General features: G+C 38.3%; 1 protein-coding gene across 2 annotated transcripts in view; it reads left to right on the top strand.

The window, feature by feature from the left end:
- The first annotated feature begins 835 nt into the window (after positions 1-835).
- The window catches only part of SOHLH2 (spermatogenesis and oogenesis specific basic helix-loop-helix 2), a 46460-nt gene continuing 20267 nt past the window's right edge, over positions 836-27028 (top strand). For both annotated transcript variants that reach the window (XM_025364333.1, XM_025364334.1), the window contains exons 1-6: positions 836-966; positions 13362-13576; positions 21621-21682; positions 21763-21867; positions 23611-23710; positions 25454-25564. In XM_025364333.1, the coding sequence (XP_025220118.1) occupies positions 919-966; positions 13362-13576; positions 21621-21682; positions 21763-21867; positions 23611-23710; positions 25454-25564 (641 nt within the window). In that variant the 5' untranslated portion in view covers positions 836-918. The remainder of the gene's footprint in view (positions 967-13361; positions 13577-21620; positions 21683-21762; positions 21868-23610; positions 23711-25453; positions 25565-27028) is intronic.

Genomic DNA, 27028 nt, shown 5'->3' with positions numbered 1-27028 from the left:
ATAGGGACAGTATTTGTTAAATCACAGCACAAAAATGAAGTGTTTCAATACTTTTAATTTTTTTTTTTTCTTTTGAGACGGAATCTCTCTCTGTCGCCCAGGCTGGAGTGCTATGGGTGATCTTAGCTCACTGCAACCTCCGTCTTCCGGGTTCAAGCGATTCTTGTGCCTCAGCCTCCCAGATAGATGGGATTACAGGTGCCCGTCACCACACCCGGCTAATTTTTGTGTTTTTAGTAGAGACGGGTTTTCACCATGTTGGCCAGGCTGGTCTCGAACTCCTGATCTCAAGCGATCCACCCGCCTCGGCCTCCCAAAGTGCTAGGATTACTGGCGTGAGCCACTGCACCCGGCCTAACATTTTAAATTTCTTAGTGGCTTGGAAAGAAAGCACCGTAAAAGTACTTGCCTTCCCTGTCCTCTGTTTATGTTTGTTTAGAAAAGAGCAAAACAAACCCAAGTGTTTGCTAATTCCTAACATTTAAACTGGAAAGACTGCCCATAAGAAAGACTTCTTAAAATGTTTAGACCATCTTGAGGTGACGCCTTGCCTCCCCCCTCCCCAGGCGGCGCAGTGGGAGTGACTACGCGGGGCTTAGTGTCGTGAGAGCTGCCCTGGGAAGGGGACTTGGAGTGCGCAGTCTGCTAATGACGCGGTCTTCTAAGGGCCCCCAGGACAGCTTGAGTAGCCCCCAAGGGCAGGCCCCCGACCCGGGTTCCGCGGGGAACCCTCAGAGTGGCCTGCCTCTCCCCCAGGCGCCAGAACAGGCGACAAGGCCACTTTAAGCGCGCCCGGGGCGTGCTCGCCCTCAGCTGCGGCCAGGAGCCATTAGTGCAGGGGGCGGGCCCGGGACGCAGCGGCTGTGGAGCTCCTCCTGCTGGAAGGCTGCCCCAGGACCCAGCACGTGCGCAGCGGCCATGGCTTCCTCAATTATCTGCCAGGAGCACGGCCAGATCTCGGGCCAGGTAAGAGGCTGAGGAAGGGGAGGCAGCTGCGTTTATAACCTCGCGGGCGGGTCCTGGGCCGGTGGCCCCCGCGGCCCTCAAAGCCCGGCCCGGGGAGCTCTCATTCTCGGGGAACCGCGAGGAGCGGGTAGCAGGAAGGGCCCCTTCCAGGGCGCGAGTCCACTATCCCCGGGCGCCCTGAGCTGGGGAAGCGCGGACCCGGCTTCTGAGGGTGCCCCTGGGTGCCACCAGGCCCTTTGGGCCTGAGGTCGGGGGACGGGGCTGATTTATCTCAGGAGAGGAGGCCAAGGAAGAAAGAGAACTGAATCGTGTTATAAAGAAAACCTAGTAACAGATGAAATGTTCACAGTGAAACTTAATGGAATCCAAAAAATTCCAGATTGCATCACATCAGTTACTCAATAAATGTGAATTATCCAACTGAAAAAAAAAAAAAAACCGTCTTAGCCCTTGACGTTTGCCCAACTTAGTTTTCGAGCAGAAGGCCACTTGTAGAGTTAGCTACCTAGAAACACGATTTTGTAGGCACTCTGGGGCTGGTGACTGGACTAAAATGAATGATTTTTATTCTTAATATAAGAAAGTTTAGGCGTGCTGTTTCCCTGCAGTCCGGTCTCTGCGCAGCTGGGCAGGCTTATTTTCAGTTTGCGCACTGGCGTGGCATCCCAAAGTGTCCTTCGTGGAGCTTCCACCCAAATAGGCAGCTTTGTGTGGAACCAAAGCCGTGGTGGGAAGGGGACCTGCTCTGCACGCAGTTACCACCTGCATGGAAATAAAAAAGCCCACTGGCCTCTTTTGAAAGCACCTTAATTTTTCAGCCCCTTTAGCAAAGCACAAAATCACTTCTGTAACTGTTTTCGATAAAAGTGAAAGGTGATTACCCCACTAGGAGGAAAGCATAGACAAACCTCCCCAGGCCAGAAAGCAAGGCCAGCTGGGGAGAGGGGCTTTCATCTTCCTATTTTCCGCATCTTGATAAATAGGAGAGGGCAACCTTTCGTGCTGAGTGTAGTCTTGTTACCTCTTACAACACTCTGCAAACTTAATTTCCTCTCCTTAAGAGCAGGCTTTCTGAAATGGAATTAGGATCCCTCTGAAGTGGACCCGTTTAACAGGTTTTCTTAATTTTTCAAGATGGAAGAACCTATTTAAACTCTAAGGAAAAATAGTATTTTATGGTGCAGGATTAGGCAAAGCTGCACAAAACGAATTCTGAATGAAATATCTGATTATCTAGAAGAACATAAATAATTGTGGTTTCCTCCCCTTAAGAGAGTGTGAAGCCCCAACTGACCCCTTTGTGTGCCTTTGTGAGAAGAGCCGCTTGCTCAGTTTCTCCAGATAGAGCTGTTTAAATCCCTTGACTCCTGGGGAAACTGAAGGCCCACAATTGCCCCATGAGAGCCTCAGCCCTGCAGCTGCTGCTGATTGTGGGCTGCTCTGCTCCTGGTGATAAGAGTGACATAAATAACAACTCACTAAAATATAGGAGTGATTTGCTTTAAGCACTTCAGCACCTGCTGTTACTAATTAAGGGTTTAGCCTGCCACAGATTGCAAATGGAAATCCAGTGTCTTAAAAATTGTAGAGACTAGAGTGCCCTGCATGTTACTGTGATCACAGAAATGAAACAGTGGATGAAGTGTCTTGGTGACAATGATGTCGTGTTATTAAAACCGCCCACACTTAAAGGGTATGTACCAAGGTTAATAGGGCTTACCCTGAGTGGTGGAATTAGTTTTCTTTTTTTGATTTTTTTTAGTATTTCCCAATGAATACATGTTACTTTTGTTTACAAAGGTGTAGTAAGCAATTCAAACAGAAAAAGATATTTCATCAAACGAAGCCTAGCATTGGTTCAAATTATTGCTCGCAGGTGAAAATCTTAGATGTACTCAAAGGCAGTTTTCCGAGCAGAATATACTAGAAACATTTATTTTTCTTTTTATCAGTAGATCTTTTTCATCGCCTGTGTTCATATTACATTGTCAACAAGATATTTTTAACTAAATAAATATTCAGATTTGTGTTGGTTATAAACTATTCCCTTAATTTGAGTTAACTGGAATTGGGATAGTGGACTTGAGCAGTGTTCTGATTTGTCCATTAACATTCCAAGTGTGCTATGGCCCTGATTTTGTAAGGCAGGGAAAGAAGCATTTGGCAAGACAGCACATCAGTTCTTTCCGGAGCTGCTTTATGTCATACCCCTCTGTGCCATGGTGCAAGACACTATGCAAAAACTTCAGACTCCTGCACAGAATGGTGGGTTAGCGGTGCTTCTTTCTCCTCATCCCTTTCCAGATCGTCTGCCTAGCTACCCTTAGATTTCTTCCTACTTCCCACTATGCATGTTCTGCCCTTCATAACTCTTTCTTGACTTTTTTTCCCCAAAAGGCCGAGAGATTCTGGGGACACTGGGAACTGAGCCTCTGAGGGGTATCATGCAGTCAGAATGCCATGTGCTAGCTAGGGAAAGGCTCAAGCTAGGCAGTTGATTTCTGTTATTCTAGACTTTATGCTCTGCAGGAGGCCGTTTCCTGAGCACTGTGATTCAAACAGTGCAGAGCCCAGCATGGACAGGTTTTCCCCTCTCCTCTGGTCCCTCCCCTGCTAGGTTGATTTGACGTTTTCTGTGTTCTTTGTGCTCAGGTTCGATATTACTTGCAAAAACACGGCAATAACTACCACCTGCAGGGCACTGTACAAACACTTCTCATAACAATCTTGCAACGTAAGTATTTTGATCCTTCAGACGAGGATCGCTTACGTGTCTTATTCAAAGCCACTGGTAAATAGTTGAACTAAGTGACAAGACTCTGGTCTGTCTGCCTCAAATGGCTTTGCTCCCTTCCCACTGCATCAAGCTGTTGAAAAAGGATTAGTAACACCCTTAGTAGAACTGGTCATACTCCATTCTTCCTATATTCCAAGGATTGAACGCCATGCTTTCTTAGCAGAGAAGAGGGCTGTTAGAATGTAAGCCCCATGAGGGCAAGGACCTTGCCTTGTCTTGTTTGTTCACCTTGTGTTCCTAGGACCCAGCCCTGTGTCTGCCCTATAGTAAGGGCTCAATAAATATCTATGGAGAGAATAAACATCAAGCATATTTAAGCAGATACATAAAGTGGCAGGATATTTTAAAAGAAAAAATAAACCTTACTAATATAAAGTTTTACAAACTATATCCCAGGACACCCTAGTTTATATGTGTTATTTTAGTGTAATTATTAATAATTCATTCTCAAAAGTGCCTCAGTTTGGAAGATCAATTATATGGTCATACACCCTAATTGTACTAGATAGGTTATTTTTGGGCATTCATATTTGCTTCCATTAATCAGGTTAATTAAAAAACAAAACTATAATTGCTTCTGTTGTGATCACTTGTTAATGAGTGTTTCATTGTTTGGTTTTGGGTTCACAAAGAATATATTTGTATAGAAGAAATCATGTGCTGTAGTGGAGATTCGCAAACAGTCTGCACTCATAGGCATCACAAAGGCTTAGAGTCCCATGCTGCTCCTAAAGTGTGGCTGGAAATGAGAAGTATTTATAAAATGAAAAGGAAACACACTAGTAGGGTCCCAACACTCTCTACTGTAGAAATTCCATATTTCAAAACTCATTTAAAAGTGTTGTGCTGTGTTCTTGGAATCTAGAGCATTGAGGGAAGTAGAAGGAAATAAGTTGGTGAAGTAGGTTGGTAGCAGGCTATGAAACACCGTGCTAAGGAGTTTAAATTTGTATCCTGTTTAGTGTAGGGTAGTGCAGGTGAAGGAGATTGGCACATGATGATTGAGCACACAGGTCAACCTCCCCGTCTACCCCAAACTCCAGAGCAGATGTCTTCAAAATGTGATGATTCCTTTAAGTAAATAACATGGAAAAAGAAGACAAGTATTCCAAATTAAAAGATCAAGGCGCTATAACAACCAAATGCAATGCATAGTTCTTAATGGGATCTTGGTTTGAACAAAGCAACTTCTCTCTGAATGTTAAAAAAAAAAAAAAAAAAAATCCACTGAAAAATGTGACATTTAGAAAGCAGATGGGGTCCAATTGCACCTAAAACAAAAGTAGAAAATCCACAGCTTAAAAGACACAAAGAGAAGAAATGCAGTGATAAAACAATTTTAGTGATAGTTCAGGCTCCATGTTGACAGAAACAAAGATGAAAGTAGCCCAAAGCGTGCTCACCTGGTTTGAATTAGCTGGGTACAGAACACCGGGCCAGGTTGGCCCCCTGGATTTACCCTGTGGACTCTCCCAACTCACTCCTACTAAAGCAGGAGCAATGGTGCCTTTAACTGAAAGATAAAACTCAGGAACTCTTCTCTAAAGAAAATGAACCATACATGGGATGAGGACTCCTGGTATCAGTAATTTCCAGACCCCTGTAACTGAAAGAGGAAAGGAAAGGCAGTTCTTCCTAGGAGGAAAATAAACTAAAATACTTGGTCTTCAGAGTAAAGCCCACCTTGATTTTGACAATTAGCTGGTGCCAAGATCTCTGCTCTTCGGCTGTTGCTTTCGCTCATCCTGCGCACTCACACCAAACCCATAGTCAGTTGTCCCATTAAAGGGGGCCCGCACTGAGGAACCACCACCCCAACTGCAGGAGAAATTGCCTGTTCACATCCACTTAGTTCTTGATTCATCTTTACGTTTGGAAACCAAGGATTGCCAGACATTAACAGAACTAGACAAATGCACAGATCGAACAATTAAAGAGACAGATTTTTAAGGTGCTATAGACTGAATGTTTGTGCCCTCCACCAAATTCATATGTTGAAATCCTAACTGCTAAGGGGATGGCATTAGCAGATGGGGTCTTTGGGAGATGATTAGGTCATGAGGGAGGAGCCCTCGTGAATGGGATTAGTGCCTTATAAAAGAGGCCCAAGAAAGATCCCTTGCTTCTCCACCACATGAGAACACAAATAAATTGCCATCTGTGAACCAGAAATTGTGCCATCACCAGACATTTAATCTGCCAGTGCTGTGATCTTGGACTTCCTCAACCTCCAAGCTGAGAAATACATTTCTGTTGTTTATAAGCCACCCAGTTTATAGTCTTTTGTTATAGCAGCTTGAATAAACTAGGATGTAAAGGAATAGGGGGAAAAAAAAAAACTTCTAAAATTTGAATTTGTGTCTGTGGAGAGAATATCACATCCTAGAAATAGCAGGTAATGAAAAATTACCAAAAAATCTTAGAAATTAGTAATTTACATTAAATGGATTGAAATTGTAATACTTAGAATAATACTTAGAAGGACTGAAGACTAAGCCAGTGATCTGGAAAATAAGGAAATCTCTGAGAGAGAAGTCAAGGCATGTAGGATCAATTTAAGACATCCAGCATCTCATAGAAGATTTATGAGGAGAGACAAAGACAACAGAAAGAAGGAAGTAATCAAATAAATAATAGAAGAAAATTTTCAGAGCTAAAGATCCACTGGGTGCCAAGTAGGATGAATAAGGTCTATATTCAAACACAGCCTAGAAATGATCAGAACCCAGAGGAAAAACAGGAGACAAGCATCTAAAGAAGAACAAAGCAGCTTATTCTTTTCATTAGCAACTTTGGATTCCAGAAGGAAAATTCAGAGACAAAGTAATTTTGACCTTATAAGTATTTGCTGGGCAAAACTTGCACTGAATTGTGAGAACACGGTGAAGATGTTTTCAGACATGCTAGGACTCTGATGCTATCAGACAGTCTTTAAAAGAATTTTCTGAGTCCCTGTACTGTAATTCAATAAAATGAATCCAAGAAAGAAGCAAATACGAGATACAAGAGACTGTAAGAATCAGAGAAACAAAAAATTAAGTGTAAATGTTAATAAATGTAAATAATAATGATTGGAACTAAAATTCCAGGTAGTCATAGCATGAGAAGTATATGGGGTGGAGGGAGCTGTGTTAAGGATGCTGCCATGTTTGGAGAGAGGCTGTAGATTTAGATTAGCCCTACATCTTAATTAAAAATTGCTACATATACTTACTAAAAATTAAGTATTTTTGAAATTTTAGTGGCCAAAGTGGAGTAATTTGAGTAACAAAGTAAATGATAGTATTGGATTATAACCCAAATAATAAAATAAATATCCAAAAGTCCTTACTGATTTAAATAAACAGTTGACTAAATAAATAAATGAGGGAGAAGGAACATATTCTCCTTACATAAGATTTCCAAATCATAAATGTAGATGGAAGGAAATAGAAAAACACCAATTGAATGTCATAGTAGTAATTGCTACAGGCGAGATCCACAAATGAAGGGCAGGAACAGAGGGTATAACTTTAAGGAGAAATGGGATATTTGCAAAGCCTCAAACCATCTCCACTAACATATTTATCAATGACTGTGTGGTTTTTAACGTACATCCACAATTGTTTGATATTCCTCCCTTCAAGAGGTGGTACTTTAGTCCCTTTCCGTTGAGTGTGTCTGGACTTAGTGACTCCCTTCTGAAAACAAGAATGTGCAAAGGATAAACAAGGGACTTAACAGTGGAGAAACCTTACAGACACCATCTTAACCAAGTGACCAAGGTGAACCTCCCTGGCAATCTCTCACTGATTTATGACACCATAAGAAGGAGGTGAGGTGCTCGTGTCCATGGTATTCTACCCAAAATCTGTAGTCCCAGTCTAATTATGAGAAGATGTCAGGCAAATCCAAGTAGTGGGACATTCTACAAAATACCTGACCAGCACTCCTCAAAAGCCAGTAAAAACTGAGAAACCATTGCATATTAGAAGAAACTAGGAGACACGAGGACTAAGTACAATCTGTTATCCAGATGAGATCCTGGGACAGAAAAAGGCTATTAGTGGAAAAATTGGTGAAGTTCAAATAAAGTCCGTAGTTTAGCCAATAGGACTATGCTAATATTCATTTCTTAGGGTTATCTTTCTTATGGTTAAAAAAAAAACCCTCACAATTTCTTAGTTTGGATAAACATACTGTGATTGTAAGATGTTAATATGTGGGGAAGCTGAGTCAGGTGTTTATGAGAACTCACCATACCCTCTCTGCAACTCTTCTGTAAATCTAAAATTAATTCCAGATAAAAAGACAATTAAGCACTTAAGCACAAAAATTAGGGATTTCAGTCCCAAAGCATTATAGGAGCAACAGGATGGAAAAAGGAAAATTTGATCAGCCTAGGAGTAGCTATGGGAAAAAAAGAAAAAAATTACAGTAAATAGGAAGCCTGAAATAACAAATGAAAGGGAATAAGGTCATTTCACATTAAATTGTAAATGTTCACAAGTAATTAATATTAGCTAATTCATTACAGTACATTAATGAAGTTAATGTATACTAGTTAATGTCAGTAATGTAATTACTTAAATTCATACATGAAAAATTGAAAGGTCAGATTGTAAAAACCATGTAAATTCAATTAAAAGCGATTTACAAAAGTCACAGAAAATAAAGATGATAAAGAAAAGTTCAAAATGAGGGGATATGAAGAATGAAGCTGTATATCAGAAAAATAAAATTTGAGATGAAAAGCATTAAAGGGCAAAGAGGTATATTTTACATAGTAGTATTCTCTATATAGAATCGTCTATATATATACACTATTTAACAACATACTATATAAACATAGATCACATATATATTGTTAAATATTATAGATATATATTTATATAATATCACTATCATGAACCTTTATGTACTTAACCCATAATTATAAATATAACCTATGGTTAGAAAAATTGATGAATTGACAAAACCGTAATTAAGGAGATCAAGTAGACCTAATATAAGCAAAGAAAGAATTAACAGTTTTGCTCTAAAAGATATATAGAACTTTTTGCACAAGAGAAAATAGGCATTGTTTTCAAGTACCCATGGACGATTAACAAAAACTGTTTATTAGGCTATGAAGAAAATGTCAACAAATTTTAAAAAGTAGACATCATGCAGGACACATTCATTGTTGACAGTGCACTGAAATAAGAAATGAGCAACTAACAAATAGCCAAAAAAATAAAAAACCAAACACACTATCCCCTTGAAAATCATAAACACGTTTATATAGGTGTATTTAATAAAAATCTTTAGATTAAAATGGAACTATCAACTGAAATTATAAACTAGCAATGAATGAACATGAACTCACTATATATAAAAATTTGTGGAGTACAACAAAATGCCACTAGGAGGAAAATTTAGACCCTCTACTTTGCTGCCTAGTAGAACTTTCCACAATGATGAAAATGTTGTGTAATTATACCATCTGATAATCCACACTTACCACATGAGGATGTTGAGCACGTGAAATATGGCTAGTGCAACTGAACTGAATTTCAAACTTTAATTAATTTTAATTAATATAAGTTTAAATAGCCACATGTGGCTACTGTATTGGACCACACAGTTCTATATTCTCAATAAAGCATTACCAGAAAAAGAAAAAATTAAACATTATTAATTTTATATATATATAAAATTAAAACATTAAACATAAATCCATATGAAATGGATTTGTAAAATGTATATGACCAAAATTCATTTAAGAGAAGATGGAAAACTTGAATTTACCATTAATCAATAAGGAACTATAAAATGAAATGTAAGATCCAGCTCTATAAATGTCTTCAGAACCAGTTTTCTAGACATGTTTTACCTAAACTTAAGATGCAGATAATTTGTGTTTTATAAACTATTCAAGACCATAAAACAATATTTTATTCTTCAAGGCTGGCATAACCCTGATACCTAAACAAGATAAAGCAATACAATAAAACAAAGTTATATCAAGATTCACTTATGAGCACAGATACAAAAATCTAAAGGTGAAGGAGTTGAATTCATTACACATTATGAATAGGTTTATCCCAGCAATACCGTGATGGCTTGACATTAGGAAATCTATTAATGTAATTCACTGCCTCTGCCTAACAGATCAAAGAATAAAACATAATATGATCATGTTATACTGAAAAAGCATTTAATAGATATCAACACCCTTTTGTGATGTAAAATTCTTAGCTTCCAAATAGAAACTTTTTTAACTGATAAAGGATATTGATCAGAAATCTTCAGTAAGTATCATATTTAGTAGTAAAAACATTTGAAATATTCCCACTAAAGTCAGGAACAAGACAGGAACACCTACTATCACTCCTGTTACTCACCCTTATTTTGGATGTTCTAGCTAATGCTTTAAAGTCAAATAAAAGGCATACGTTCTGGAAACAGACAAAAGTGTCATTTTTTGAAGGCGGTAGATTGCCTACCTAGGCAGAATCTATGGAAATATATTGGAACTGAACAGAGAGTACTATAAAGTGCATTACTCGAAGCAAGTTCCTTATACAGAAATCAATAGCACTTCTATATGTCAACTGTAATCAATCAAAAATGTAGTGAGTAAGAAAAGAGATCCCCTTCACAGTGACCTCCAAATGTTGAAATATCTGGGAATACGTAAGACATATCTGGGAATACATACTAGGACACATGCAAAATCATTATGAAAGTCCATAAAACTGAAGAACATAATGGAAGACTCAAATTCTCTAAGATACATACTTCCTAAATATGGTGATTTAATATAGCAAGCATATTTTCTAATTAACTGTTAAAATAGAGGCAACCATAATTAAAACTTTAACAAGGTTCCTTGACAAACTGATGCCAATTTCTGTTGGAAGAGAAATTGTTGGAAAATATATAATAACCGAATTGAAAAATAACAAGGAGTGAAACATGCTCTATCAAATATCAAAACACACTATAAAGAGCTAGTAATTAAGCAGTGTGGTATTAACCAGAAATAGGCAAATAGATCAGTGGATCAGAATGAAGTCCAGAAACACACACACACCCCTACCTGGCATTGTGAAAACTTCACACACACACACACACACACCCCTACCTGGCATTGTGAAAACTTCGCTCCTGAAAACACTGAGAGAAGGTTAGTCTGTTCAGTAATCCTGTTAGGTCAATTAGTTCTGCATTTAAAAAAGAAAACTGAAAGCAGGTACCTACCTCATATTAATGACCAAATAAACTCCAGCTGGGATAAAAAGCTAAATGCAAAAATAAACCCTTAACAGTATTAGAATACTCTACCAAAGCATTTTTTGACATAAACAGAGATGGCTTTGAAAGCAAGATAAAATTCACTAAAGCCATAAAGGAAACAGTAGATTTGTTACTAAATATTAAATACTTATTAGTGACAAAAGACCTTTTAATCAGAATTAAAGGGCTGGGCACGGTGGCTCATGCCTGTAATCCTAGTACTTTGGGAGGCCGGGGTGGGCGGATCACCTGAGGTCAGGAGTTCGAGACTAGCCTGGCCAATATGGTGAAACATCATCTCTACTAAAAATACACAACTTAGCCAGGTGTGGTGGTGGGCACCTGTAATCCCAGCAACTCAGGAGGCTGAGGCAGGAGAATCGCTTGAATCCGGGAGGCAGAGGTTACAGTGAACCGAGATCGCGCCACTGCTCTCCAGCCTGGGCGACACAGTAAGATTCCTTCTCAAAAAATAAGAAAGAAAATAATTAAAGGCAGAATGACAGACTAGAAAAAAAAAGTAGTTGACTAATATCCAGACTTTATATACTCCCACAAAGCAATAAGAAAAATACAAACCACAAATAGGTGAACAAAGGGAGTAAATGGGCATGCTTAATAAATATGTGATAATAAAATGCAAATTGCCACTAAAATGAACAGATACTCTATGCATTCAAAAAATGCCAATAAAAAAGATAAGATTTTTTGCTCACAATATTGACAAAATTTTTTTAAAGGTTAAGAACAATCGGTCTTATTAAGGGTTTGGGGAAATGAGTACTCGTATGTACTGCTTATGGGGATATAAATTTTTGTATCCTTTGGAGTATGCAAAACAAGTGAAAATTTACTTTCTGATTTTCTAGTTTTGATTCTAGGATATATGCTTATTTGCACAAAGATGTATTTATAAATGTGTTCGTCATGGCACCGTAATAACATCAAAACCGAACACTGGGAGAATGTCTCAATCAATTGTCATCAGCGAAAATAAGGAAGACTGGATCAAGATGACAGATGAGCACATTGACCCCTGACCCCAACAAATAATAGAAAACATACTCTTATGAGAATAAATCTATAACCACCTGGAAAATGAGAATGTTCCCAGTGAATCAGAAATTTTGAGGAATTGTTGAACTATATTGTTAAATGTAAAAAGCAACTCACTTCAAAAAATAGTAACAGCCCATTTATGAAAAGCTACGTATGTGTGTATTGTACTTATATGTTTGACACAAAAATTGTCTGGATGGATAGACACCAAACTCTTGACAGCAATTGCTTTCAGAGAAGGGATTGAATTAGGATATGAGAGATGGTAAAGGAAGATTGACTTTTTTATAAAAAGAAGGAAGAAAATTAGGTGAGCAGGTAGAAGTGCCCGAGCTTTGCTTACTTGACTCTTGCCTAGTTTCTTGCACCTCACCTGTTCTTTCCTGCAACCCTCAGGAAACCAGGCTGAAAAGAGAAGGAAGCCCCACGGTGGCCACTTACACCAGCATCCTGCCCTGTGGAGTTGCTTCTTTGCCAAGCTGCCTTTCTCTTTGTACAAGTATTTCCAGCCCCTTCACTCACTCTTTTAGCTTCAACTCTAATCACCTCCCAAATCTGTTTTCTCATACAGATGTCTATGGCCTGGCATTTCCAATTGTCTTCTATTTCCATTAATTTAAGCATCCCCATTCTTTGGCATTTTCAGTGGGTTGCGTTCATTAGGTGTAGAGAATAAAACAGAGAGAAATAAAAGGTGAAGAAGGGAATGCTCTTTTTCCTAATTGAATATACTTGAAAATATCTCCAAATGCAAATAGTCTTTTTGGTTCCTAATATTGAGGTTTGAATAGCACATACATTCAATTGAAAGGACTATTTCAGTGTTTCTTATGATTTAGGAATTTAAATCTTTCTCTGTTCCCTGAAATGTGTGTTTCACCAAAATAAATCACGTGGGAGAGTTACGACTTTGATCCTTTCAGCAATAAATAGATTTTCCAGCAGGAAAGACTTTTGGGAAACTGAGTCATAAGAACTCTATCATTTAATAGGATAAGAGAGAAATTTGCAGAAAAACTGAAGTAAAATAGCATTGGTAGGCAAAATGTTTAAAAACAGCATGACCTTCAGATCTATTCACTACTCTAGTTACTGAAGATGTGAAATTAATAGTTCCTGTCCTTGAGCTGCTTACAGTTGACCATCTAGCCAGTCAGACTAGATATGGAGTCAATCATTGTGTTATTTGTGAGCTTTATTTATCTTATCCTCTCATACATGACATTTTCACTATGCCTAGGTAATAATTATGTGACACCTCTGCTTCCTTCTCTTTCAGGCAAAAATAGACGTCTTATTAGTTGGAGATGTCACTGTGGGCTACCTGGCTGATACTGTACAGAAACTGTTTGCAAACATAGCAGAAGTCACCATCACCATCAGTGACATGAAGGAGGCAGTAGCACTTTTGGATGATTGCACATTCAACATGGTTTTCTTGAAGATGCCTTCTTCACTAAGTGCTGAGGAGCTGGAAGCCATCAAGTTAATTAGGTAAACTTCAAAAGCCTTGATGCTGTATTTTTAGAATCATTTTTTTAAAAACTCATTTTTTAAAACATCCTAAAAATATATATTTCTATTTTACTTTTTAAATTGAGGGGCCAGGGCGTGGCTCATGCCTGTAATCCTGGCACTTTGAGAGGCCGAAGTGGGATGATTGCTTTAACCCAGGAGTTCAAGACCTGCCTGGGCAACATAGTGAGACCTCTGTCTCTACAAAAAAAATTTTAAAAATTAGCCGGGCCTGATGGTGTGCACCTATAGTTCCAGTTACTCGGAGGACTGAGATGGGAGGATTGCTCAGGAGTTTGAGGCTGCAATGAGCTATGATCATGTCATGGCACTCTAACCTGGACAGCAGAGTGAGATGCTATTTCTAAAAAAAAAATGAGGGATATTTTCATGGAGAGATTCTATGTACATGTTGTTTTTATTTCCAGTTTGTGGTATTTTATTATAAGAATTATTTTAACTTGAAAATAGGTATGGATTAGAATGTAAGAATCAGTTTGTCATAGAAATTTATTTAGTATGCAATGCTTATGTTATTCCCATACATACTCCTTTTTAGTAACTGTATGATTAAAATGGTGCATCTATTCAGGGTTCATTAATTGTAGCGGCAGACACTAAAGGAAGTGAGCACTCTCAGCGCTCTGTCCTGTTAGCTGGGGACTGAGGTGTCTCCTGGGGCCACGGAGCCCTCTGGATTCACTGGGTCCAGAAACCGCCACCTCCAGTGTTCTTGTTTCGTCTTGCAGTTCCATATAAGTTCTGCTTCTTTTCTTTTCTTTTTTTTTTTTTTTTGTTTGAGATGGAGTCTCACTCTGTTGCCCAGGCTGGAGTACAGTGGCGCCATCTCGGCTCACTGCAACCTCCACTTCCCGGGTTCAAGCAATTCTCCTGCCTCAGCCTCCTGAGTAACTGAGATGACAGGCACGTGCCACCACGCCTGGCTCATTTTTGTATTTTTAGTAGAGATGGGGTTTTACCATGTTGGTTAGGCTGGTCTCAAACTCCTGACCTCATGATCTGCCCACCGCGGCCTCCCAAAGTGCTGGGATTACAGGGGTGAGCCACCGCCCTGGTCAAGTTCTGCTTCTTTTTAACCCACTCCAGCTCTAGAAAATTGGAGTCCAGTGGTGGGAGAGTCAGATTCTTCCCTGCCACTTAAGATGTATTTAGATAGGGTTAGATCAGAACAAATTTGTTCTCCTTCCATGAAATACTTAATAGATAAAGTGGAATTGTCAGTTACATTGGAACATATGAGAGCTTGTCAGAATTACAAGACAGGCCTCTTTTTTTGGCTAAAACATTCAGAGACAATATTTTGATCCTTGAATAAAAGGGCAAGCAAATTATGTTAAGGGAAAAGAAAGGTTGAAATGAGAAGCCCAAGCCATCGAGTTACTTATTGGAGAGACAGACAGACAGATACTACTCTTGGGGTTTCTTAGAACAACTGGTCTGCATTTCTTTTGGCTTTCTATGAGGTATATGAACTCTAGTCACACCAGGCAAACTATCTATGTCAAAGTAAATTCCACTTCTAAAACCTGCTGTATACTATCCTCCTTCTGAGAATATGCTTATTTTATTACAAACCTTAAAAAAATAGAGTTCCCTTGGCTGTGGACTCATCATAATATCTCATTTATATCATATTTAAAATTTTTTTACACAGCTACATGAGGCAGGTGGAGCAGGATTTTATTGTCCCTACTTGACAGATGAGAAAACTGAGCCTGAAGTGACTTGCCTAAGACCACATGGCTCATTTTTACAAAACTCAGACTAGTTTTACAAAACTAGATTAGAACTCTACTCTTCCCTTCATTTTCTTTCTAGAAGTCTGTCATTAATTGACTTTTGTATTGAAACCACCTCTTTTTCATCTCTGAGGTTCAGTATGCGCCAAGCTGGGTGTACATCAAACATAGATATGGTTTTGAAAGAGCCCCGGACAATTCAATATGGCTGGTCTCTCCATTCCAAGACTAGGACCCTAGCTATGCCTGTCAGAATGGAGTAAAGCTTTGCATTTGCTTCCTGTCAGAGCTGCCTTTTGAACAAGATAAGAATGAATTTCTGTTAAGAACCAGCTTTATGTTTAGTTGCAGATATTAAAACCTAGAAGGTTAGAGGAGAGAATTTCTTGTCTGATACTCACCTCAGCAGCTTTTATTGCCCTGAGTAACATAATTTAAGATTTCTTAGCAGAGAAAAGAAAGTAGATTAAGGTATTAAGTGTATAGCTATGCAAATGGTAGTTCTGTTATTTTGCCTTAAAATAAATCATTGGTTTGAAAGGAAACAAATAATTTGTGGAATACACCTGGATTTGTATTCCTTGTTAGTCTACTGTTGCACTGTTCCCAACACCCAGTGAAGGTCTTGACTGCCAGCAGGTGTTATCTACCTTGCTGTAGCTCCAGTGAATGACTGTATGGATGAGTGGGAGAAGTGCCGTCCTAGGCAGGCAGTGCCTCCTCGCTTTTTTGCTCCTCTCCACAAAGGGACAGAGTTGTTTGGTTTTTTGGGGGTGTGTGTGTGTGTGTGTGTGTGTGTGTGTAAGCTTTGCTTTCTTGGTGCTGTCCTCAGAGGCTATGAATGTCTTTGAAGTTCCCTTTCCTGCCTTCAGAATCGTTATGAGTTTATGATTTGTTGAATTGTTTAAACCCCTGTAGAGGATGTTTCCAATTTTCAACCTATAGTTTTTCTTATGGTAATGAACCCTGTACACGTACCGCCACATTTGTAAGCACTACATCTTTTGAGTTTGGGCTAATATTTAATGACTAAACCAAAATGAAAAGCCTGGCTCTACTTTTCTTCTGCTATATTTTAAATTTTTCTCTTTAGATCTTTGTTGTCCTCTTGTAATATCTCAAAAGCTATGTAGGTCTAGGAAAATGTACATCTACTTACCTTACTCTTGTTTCTCTGGGTGCTTTATGTCTCCTGCCAATGAATGAGGAATTGATGATAGAATGAAAGTGGCCGTATATGTGTTCAGTATTGGAGCACAGGATCACAAATCTATGTATCTGTAAGACATATGGATTTTTATTGAAAATAAGGATGAAGTTTAGCCTGTTAGCTATAATATTATATTTATTTTAGAATAAAATGAAAGCAGCGTCCTTAAAAGATTCTTAAATTTAATCTTACAAAACTATGTTTTAAGCTTGGTGCTAATCATTCATTGACTTTAATCATTCATAAAATATCAGTACTTAACAGACTCAAGACTTATGGCACATCTCACTTGTAGGTTAACATTCCTAATAGTACTGCCTAATTTGTTTTCATCTCAAGAATGTATTGAAAGAGTGTGTTTTTATTGAGCAGATGAACTCAAACACTACCCAGTGGTAACATATTTTAAGATCATCTTAGGATTCATATGCTTAGCTCCAGAATTCCAGGGATATTTCACTCTTGGCTTAGATAAGTTCTCAAAATTGAGCCATACTCAAAGGGCAGATACTTGATAATTCAGACACATCCTGATACTTACCTTCCAAAGACAGGTACAGAAAGTTTAAATATGTTTTAAACTCGTCAGTATATAGGGAGTCATAGTTTTCTTCTCCATGAAATGGTTCTGCAGTTAAAATTCCATGATTCTCATGAGCTCAGAGCAGTTTAGCAACAAAAAAGGAATGCAGGATGTGGCTCCATCTGCTCCGTCAACAAATCAAGTTTGAATCTGATTTCATTTCTTCCCCGTGTAGCTTTAATTGTCTGACCAGCTAACTGATCACTAAGAAAACCCAATCTTGTGAGCCACAGAGATCTAACAAGTTGTCCTTTTATGTCTCCAAGACATCTTTGACTTGACAATGTAAATCATTAAATCTTACTAGGTAGTTTGCATGGCCTACTCCTCTGAATATTCGACAATAAACACAGTAACAGCAAAACACCTAAGTAGCTTTACTAAAACTTTTTTCCTACAAATTGGTGGAGGAAGTGAGTAGGAACTGAGGACAACTCTAGGTCTTTATAACTTCTAGCACCATGTCACATGGGGAGTGTTGCAGCAGGAACTCTGTGGGAGAGCTGAGTGGGAACAGGGCACACCACCAGAATAAACTATATAGCCAAATTATATAGCCAAAATAAACTATCAGAGCTTAATTAATTAATTAACAGAGAACAATATTTGTTACAAGTCCCATGTAGGTCATACCAGGTTAGTTTGGCTGCATGTACCCCACGGACAGAATAATGGGTAACTGTACTCAAGAAAACCACAACCCAAAGATGATACTGGCTTTTGTCTCTGGAAATCCTTATGGCTCTAAGAGAAGTAAAGGTAGAAATTTCCACAGGCTTCACAGGGACTTATAACACCTCTTTGGCCCTCTCACATGATAGATTGCAGAGGCCAGGGCTTTCCTGAGACCCTTTGATCAGCAGAGTATACAACTCAGCTCAAAACCCTTGTATATGATCTTTGTTTTTTCAGCTACCAGAGACAGATCCAGGGATGGGGGCAAGACAGCGGGTGGTTACTGTTGCTGACTGAGCTGATGCTGACTCCAGTTCTAGAGGGCACTGCAGGCAGGCATAGGAATGGAACCGAGAATATCAGTATCCAATCTCAAAAGTGAGGTGTAGCCTCCGGAAACATCATGACACTTAAACAGCATAATCGTGAAACATGAGGGAAAATGAATTGTCCCCAAATAAATTGCAAAACAAAAGAGACATTAATTGAGAAGGTCTCAGAGCCTACAATTTGATTTTGGTATATAGAAGAGGAAGTAGTATCAATTGGTGTGGATAAAAGTGATTTTTATTTTGGTTTGTTTTTGCATTGCTTAGTTTTATTTCCAGGAATATTCATTCACAAAAAAGAGAACATTTTCTGGTTGATCCTAGAAACTAGAAACTCTTTTAGCTTATTGATTTGTAGGGAATGTGAATGAGCAGCTGAGCTTAAGACCAGAGGATTGGATTCTGGGAACTCTTACTGGTTGCAGGAGTCCCTGTACGGCTAGGGGAGTGTGTGTTTGGTAATTGATTCTGTGCTAATAACAAAAGTCCAAGAATCCCGCCTTTGTCTGATGTAAAGCTTGAAATTTGAAAGTCATCAGGGCATATAAATCCATATAGCCATATCTTACATATTTTTGTGTCAGTAAAATCAATTTTCAAATTTTTGAAATATCGGGTTTTCAAAAATGGACATAGGAAGATTTCTAAAAGCAAACAGGCTGTTTTTTAAAAATCATTTAACTGTATTTAACTTAGGATAATTTACTTTTTTGAATCCACTATGCAGTATTTTTTATTTCGACATTTAAACTACCCGATAATTTTCTTTCAGTGGTCCCGTCTGCTCAGTCCATTATTCCCTTTCACCTCTCTTTCCTCATTCTGTTGTCCATACCTCCATTATAATCCACACTTTCTCATCACTTAAAAATATATATACAAGGCTAGACACAGTGGCTCTTGCCTATAATCTCAGTACTTGGGTGGCTGAAGCCAGAAGATTTCTTGAGGCCAGGAGTTTGAGACCAGCCTGGGCAACATAGTGAGAACCCATCTCTACTAAAAATACAAAAAAAACCAGCCAGGTGTAATGGCACACACCTGTAATCCCAGCTACCTGGGAGGCTGAGGTACAGGATCGCTTGAGCTTGGGACAGTGAGGCTGCAGTGAGCCTTGACCATGCCACCACTGCACTCCCACCTGAGTGACAAAGCAAGACCCTGTCTCAAAAAATAAAATAAAATAAAATAAATCTATCTATTTATCTCTTTCTATCTTTCTCTCTTTCCGTCTTTCTAAAATGCATATATTTAGTTTCATATACATATGAAATGCTGACATACTGGCAGGCATCATTCTGATCCCCGTATTCCCTCTGTGTCACCACGCCACCTACACCGGTGTAGGAAGTGCCTTTCTTACCTCCACATTTGGTTGGCCAGGCAAACTCTATCCTCCCTCCTGCATATGCCTATTTTGATGATAATATTTCTGCCTGAGTTTCTCATTTCCTCATAGAAACCGTATATTCTTCCCTTTCTTCTCTCTCAGCCTAAACTCCCCAGAATTCATAGCACAGAATCAAGTCCGAATAGACCTCAATGGGGTGTCACATTTTCTTACTAATCCTGCTAGTCTGAAGTAATTAATTTAGTAAATACTCTGAAATATTTAACGTTACCAAAGGTTCACAGGTGTGCCCGCTTTCCTTACCATCAGCTCTTGCCTGGATCACTGGCCTAGGGTCTCTCCAGTCCACCTGTGTGACCCCATCAGTGCATCCCATCATAGGCAGAGTGGTCTTTCTAAAACGCAAGGATCATTGTGTTGGTTGCTGCTGAGCTTCATAGCTTTCCGTTGCCCATTTTTCTTCAATACCAAACCTTTCCTGTGGCCTAACAGGCGTTCTGCGAGCAGAGCCCAGCCATCCCTCACTCTTTGGTCTCCACTTATGCTTTTCTTTCTCAGATGCCCTGTGCCAGAGCTCTCCTGGACATCTTGTACCTCCTCCAACTCACCTTGTTCTTGACCATCCCAGGGCTCCTGCATATGCTGTGCCTTTTACCCAGAATGTTCTGTGCTGCCCATCTGCTTTCTGCCCTCCCCCTCTCCCCAGCCTTTTCTGTGTCTAGCCAGCACTGAGGGTTGTCGGCCTGAAAGCCTCTCCCAAGGCTGCTGAGGCAGGTTGGTGCCCAGGCATGGACTCCTATTGGCCCCTTTGGTTTTTCTTCCTAGCGTTGGACACATTTTCAGCCACAAAATTATCTATAGTGATTTGTTTAATGTCTTTCCGCCCCAAGACCGCCAGCTGTGTGAGAGCAGGAACCTTGTCTGTCTGTTTACCATGATATCCCCCAGAGCCTAGCACAGGGCTGGTACATAAGAGGTTCTCAATATACATGACTCAGATATAGAAATGATATTAATATATAATGCAATTTGAAATATAGAATGTATACTTACTTCCAAATGCTTATGTAAGATAAGCTAACAATGTTATACAGTGGGGGTGCTCCCAGTTCTCATTTTAGTGAATAAATAACAACCATATATAACCACATGCTAATAAATGATGCTTTTAAGTACTTGAGAATAGTTTGCTTTTCTTAGGTTGTTTTAAACTGTTCTCTTTGAAGTCTCTTTCACAGTCACATTCTCCCTGAAAATCATTTCATTTTGGCTAATACCAAGGCTCAGTATCCATCCATTTATTGAATTCCAGACTTACTGTACTGAGTTTAGTGAATTATAATGCCACTTTAAGAAAAAAGTTTTATTTGAAAAATTTCAAGAAATAAAAGGGGAGAGAGTATAATAATACACCCATAATATAGCCTCAGCAGTTACCCACATCTGGCTCATCATGCTTCTCCCTACCTTCCCACCCCTGCCCACCAGTGGATTATTTTAAGGCAAATCTAAAATACCGTTTTATTTCATCCATAAATACTTTAATTGGTACCTCTCTAAGGTGAGGACTCAGAGAATAACCACAAAACTCGTATTATACCTGAAAATTAATAATCACTTCTTAGTATTGTCAAATATCCCATCAGCATTCAAATTTCCCTGCTTATGATTTTTTTTTAAAACTGTGAGTTTATACAAATCAGGATTCAACTTTCCCTTTCCTCTTTTTTTTTGTCTTGTTCTTTAATTATATGTATATTTAAAGGAGTCATTTGTCTTACAGAATTCCCCCTATTCTAGATTCTGCTTATTTCATTCCCATAATGTTCTTTAAAATGTTTCTTTTTTTCCACAAATTTCTTGTAAACTGCTGATCTGATCAAAAATTTGGATGAGGTTTAGGCTTTTTTTTGTTTGTTTTTAAGAAAAAGTGATTCATCTCTTTCCTCACTGATTTGAGATGCTACTGTTACTAAATTTCCATGTTAATATTATTTTAAATTCTAAAGAAATGAAGAAAATCACTGTAGTTAGTTCCTAATAAGCTAAACTCCTGAATCCCAATTTTTTGAATAATGATTTTGCTTCATTTTAACATTTTCTTTCCTCTCTCAGATTTGGCAAAAAGAAAAATACACATTCACTGTTTGTTTTTATAATCCCTGAAAATTTTAAAGGTATGTACCTGCTAAATACAGTATTTGTTTTTTCTCTAAATGGAAACTATAAGGTCAGTATTTAATGTAAAGATTCTTAGGTTGTATTTCAGGGCATGGAACTGATATTGCTTTAACTGAACCACTGACAATGGAAAAAATGAGTAATGTGGTAAAATACTGGAAAACATGTCTCTCAAACACAGGTGAGTAAAAAATTTCCAAAGGTTTGAAAATTTGAATTAAAATCTTTGAAAACTATGCTTATGTATTCTGACAAAAACAATCATAAAGGGAGAAATATATATTCTTTACCTGGAAAGAAAAAAACTACATCTTCAGAGGTTTAGAATGTGTTGCCCAAGGGCAAATACAGTGCGGCGGTAGGCACAGGGTTTTGGGCGGGGGGTTGGTAGCAGCATTGTGTCACTATTTTTTTTTCTTTTTTGGTAGCCTAGCTACCATAATTTCTTACTCATTAAAATGGAATTAACTGTGCTGTGTCATTGTGTGATTATCTAAAAGCCAGGGGCACTAACCTACAATTGTATTGTACTTTCTACTTTGCAAAACACTTGCATATAAATTATTTTGCTTCTTAAAGTTAATAAGGTGGTTGCCCTTTCTGTTTTAGATTTTAGATGCAGAGGATTAATGTCAATGCTTCAATTAGACCTCACATTTCTAAACTCTTTGTCTATTATGTTATGCATATCACCAGTATCTAAACACTTAAACTAATTAAATTAGCTTTCATTTGGCTTGTGAAAGGACAGACTCCAATTACGGAAATTACATTCTACTGGAATCATTATTGGTCAGTGACTATTTTTGGTCTTTCTAGGCCTGGGATACTAAATACGAAATCTTTTAAAATTAAGATGATGTTAAATTGGGACTGTTGTTGGTCAGGGGGTACAAGGTTTTGTTTATGTAAGATGAACAAATTCTGGGGGCCTGGGATACCACTGTGTGACTATAGTTAACAATACTGTATTGTCTACTTGAAATTTGCTAAGAGGGTAGATCTTATGTGTGCTCATCACCAGAAAAGGTAACGATGTGATGTGACGGATATGTCAATTAACTTGTGTGTGGTGATTATTTCACAATATATACGTATATTATCAACTCAAGTTGTACACCTTAAGTATGTACAGTTTTGAATTGTCAATTATACTTTAATAAAGCTGGGAATTTTTTTTTAATAAAATTAAGATTTTTTTTTCTTAAAATGGTCCTGAAAGACACTTTCTGGATTATCCTGATAATGATTATACGAGATTCAGTGTAACAGTCCTTTTTTAATGTTCTTTTTTAATACTCAGATGAGTGCGTCTGTTTGTGACATTCCAGTGGCTCCCAGCCCTTGTGGTTCTTCCTGGAAATGGCTAACTTTGGTGACCGAGGGCTTTTGCAACCTCTTCTTATTTGGTTCTCGGTGAAATAGAGCAGCTGCTCATCACCTGCCCACACCCTTCTGCTGGTCATGACCCTGTCGGCTTCCAGTTGTCTCGTCTTTGCTCCGAGGATGAGCAGCTGTAAAAAAGGAAAAAATTTTTTTCAGATGCTATATTTTGACAGTGCAGCTGCTTATTGAAGACTCATGCATGTTTTTTGTCTCCTGACATTTACCTATAAATAGGAACTTGATAAGTAAACTCAGTTGAATGTGTTTTAAGCACACCTGTCACTAAGTGACTTTAGAATCTGGCTTAAAGGTATCCCGGGGTAAATAATATAGAGCATTTTAGTTTTTGCTTTCTAACCTAGGTGGTTTTATATTTCACAAAAATCTATAAATTGCTTTCAGTTTTAAAAATACTGCTTTGTGAAATCTATTGAGTAAAAGACGACAACTGCATTAAGGATTGGGGCTTGTATATTTGATTAGCATTATCTCCTTAAGTGACTTTAGAAATAAATAGTCCCCCTCTCAAAACTTTCAGTTAAGATTGAAAATGCTGCTGGGCCTGAAGAACCTGGATTGCCCCTGCAGAGGTCTTACAGTGAACACGTGGGATATTTTCCTACTGATCTATTTGCCTGGTTAGTTTTTTGTTCTTTTTCATAATAGCAATATTTTTAGAGAACTTACTGATTGTGGCTATTTTGTGGAAGAGGGGTGCAGCATTTGCTGTACTTAAGAATCCTGAGCTGGCACCATGGGTACACATTACAGAAGTATTCAACTTAATATAAGGAAATACTTCATAAATAATTACATTTGACAACAGGTGAGCAGGTCAAATTGTAAGGTAGTGAGTTCCCCGTCATTGGGGAATGTGATCAGTGTTAGAGTCTGTGTTGTCACTAAGCAAAGTTAAATAGCAGCAGTGGTATTTAAACTTCGTAAAAACAGTGAAATTCCTCAAACAAAAATTTTACTTGGAACCCCAATATTTAAACAGAAAAGAGCAGCCTCACCTGTTATATACCTACTATTCAGCTTCTTCCTGTTGTCTTTCTTGAACTCATGAACCTATCCCCCAAGTTACTGATCACCCCCAAATCACCCTTTAAAAAGGATTTGGTATCATTTACATACCTCATGTAGCTTTTAGAATCTTCTTGTTTGGTATACAAGGCAAGTTTTAGTGTGTGTCTCTGTGTCTCCTTGTGTTTCTCTGTCTCTCTCTCTCTCATAGATGTTAGAACTGGCATTCAAACCTGGATTGGGTAGGCAGTTGAACTGGGGATCAGAGCCTTCCAATGCTAGTATGCTTATAAAATTAAATTTTTGTGAATTTCTTCTCTTCACTTTAAGCTGATTTCCAAGGAGGTTTTAAGTGGAGCCTAGGGATACAAAGAATGGACATAACTGCTGAGGGCATGTGTACTGATGATGGTGAGAATTTTAAGTTAGTTACTTCCAGAATTTGTAGAATGTGGCCATCTACTGTTTTGAACAAGAAAGGGACTTGGCAGTCAGTAAGTGTGGTTAAACCAAAGCTGACTTTGGTAGCACAGAGATATCAACAATTTTCTTGGTCTTATTTAACATTTTAATCTCAAAGAGACTTGCTATATTAACCCCTATCTAGGATATAGGGTTGGGAAAGGTTTTGGAAGGTCTGAATTTTCTTATATTACTTGCAACTGCTTTTCTTTTTTAAAAAGTTTTTATGACTACATGGTATGCATGTTTTTTTTGATCTCTACTCATCTTGAATCCTTCTGTCTTCCCTCAGTATCCTACCACTGTAAATACAATTTTGAAATCCAGTTATATCTCTAAGGATAGAGGAAATAGGATTAGTTTGCAAGTTTCTTAGATTAATATATTTTTAAATCAATCAGAATGCCTGAAGAAGTTCTGCAAAAATAGTAGAGGCAGAAAATGTTCATTAAATGACATTTTAAAATGGAGGGAACCTGTGCTTTGCTGGTCGGCCTGGACTAGGGTGTATCTTGTCGTTCTAATCCTTTATGCTTTTTTCCTGTAATGTACCTTTCCTTCTGAAGGGTGGATAAAGTCATATAATATGGTGTAGTCATAATTGATGTGGTCAGAATGTTTTAATCCTGCTTGTATCTATTGTTACCAATGTATTTTAGAATTTTGATCAGTCATTGATTTTAGGATGATTTTGATAATATATTCTTTTGAAATTTTGAAATAAACATTCTGTGCCAAGTGTCTAAGATAAGGCGTTTTGACACTTATTGCCCCTTTGTATGAAGCAAGAGACTTAAAGAAGCATCCTTTGTTTAGTGTATTGGTGCATATTGTTTAATTTTGCCCAACTATTTTCCCCTTTAATGTATGGTATGATTTTCTCTTGTTTCTAGCCCTGAATCTTTAAGGAATGGCAATGGGCTTGAATTAAATGCTTCGTTGTCAGAGTTCGAGAAAAACAAAAAGATTTCGCTTCTTCATTCAAGCAAGGAAAAACTAAGAAGGTGAATTTTAATATAGCACTTTTTAAGCATTATTCTTTTGTAGGGAGAAATTAATGAATTTTATAATTTTTTTGTAATATTGTTAAAAGTATAAGTGAAACTAGTAAATTTAGCAAACAAATGGATGCCATTCACTCATTCAGCCTTGTAGTCATTCAATAAACAGTTTTGAGTCTGCAGTGCATGCCAAAGAAGCATTGGAGAACTGAGATAAAAAATAAGTCCCTGCCTTCAAAGGTGTTCTGAGTCTAGTGCTCAGACAGACTTTTAAATAGGCTATTAACTAGAAAATGATGCTTTTTAATACATGTCATGATGAGAACACAAAGTAAAGACACGTGGAAAGTTTTCTAAGACAGAATAAGGGGACAGCAAAATTTTTCTTGAGATGGCAATAGCTAAATTGAGCTTTTGACACGTTGCAATTAATTTGGTTTGGAAGTCAGGGAAGGGTATTTTACATGGAGAGAATAATAGGTACAGAGGTTGGCAGCCTTAGAGAGTACAGTGAATTTATGGAACTGCATGTATGTCCGTATGGTTGGCCATCAGGTCACAAAGGGGAGGAGGCAAAAGATGAGAGGTAGTAGGTAGGGGCTGGGTATTTCATGCTATGAAATTCAAATTGTAACCTGGTCTGTTGGGCAGTTGTGAAAGGATTTTAGTGAAGGAGTGATATGATGAAATTTACACCTTAGAATGAACACTGTAATAGATGTCACACAGTGAATTACATCTGGAGGCCAGAAGGAGTCTGTAATAAGAAATGATGATTTCCTGAGCTATGGTGTTAGCAATGAGATAGAGAGGAATAAGCCAATTCTAGATGTATTAACTAGGAAGAATCAGCATGAGCATGGCTAAGGATAAGTGAGGTGTAACTCCCAAGTGGATGGTGACACCATCCGCTGACGAAGAAAGACAATAGAATGGCAGTGTGAGGTAAATGTATTTTTATTTTTAATCTTGTTGAGCATGAATACCTGTAGGTTTAAATGGAGTGCAGAGTTGGCCCTTTGATTCTAGAGAAAGGTCTAGGCTCAGAGGAATGAGGACACGGCATTTCTTTGAAGCAGTGGACATAGGAATGGATATAGGATGATTGTGGGAAGCACGTAGGGAAGGGACTAGTGGAGAAAAGAACCTTAAAAAGATTCTCAGTAATTAAGGTACAGGCAGCAGAGAAGGAATCCATGGGGAACACAAAGAGTTACTAAGGAGATAAGGAGAATACCAAGCGGGAGTGGTATTGAGCAGACCAAGGGAGAGGCATTTCCTAAAGGAACAGGTGCTCAGGAGTATCATGTGATGCAGAGAGATCAAGTAAGGTTAAGAGCTGGTAATTGACTATTTGTATTGAGCCAGACCTAGATGTCATTGATCTTGGCAAAAATCATTTCATTCGTATGGTTACAGAAGAAGCACCATTGCAGAAAGAAAGACGGGAACACAGATGAAATTAAG

Source organism: Theropithecus gelada, chromosome 17 (genome assembly GCF_003255815.1).
Source record: "Theropithecus gelada isolate Dixy chromosome 17, Tgel_1.0, whole genome shotgun sequence".
Classification (NCBI taxonomy): Eukaryota; Metazoa; Chordata; class Mammalia; order Primates; family Cercopithecidae; genus Theropithecus; species Theropithecus gelada.
Note: the sequence above shows the minus strand (reverse complement) of the source record. Positions and strands in the feature narration are given on the sequence as shown.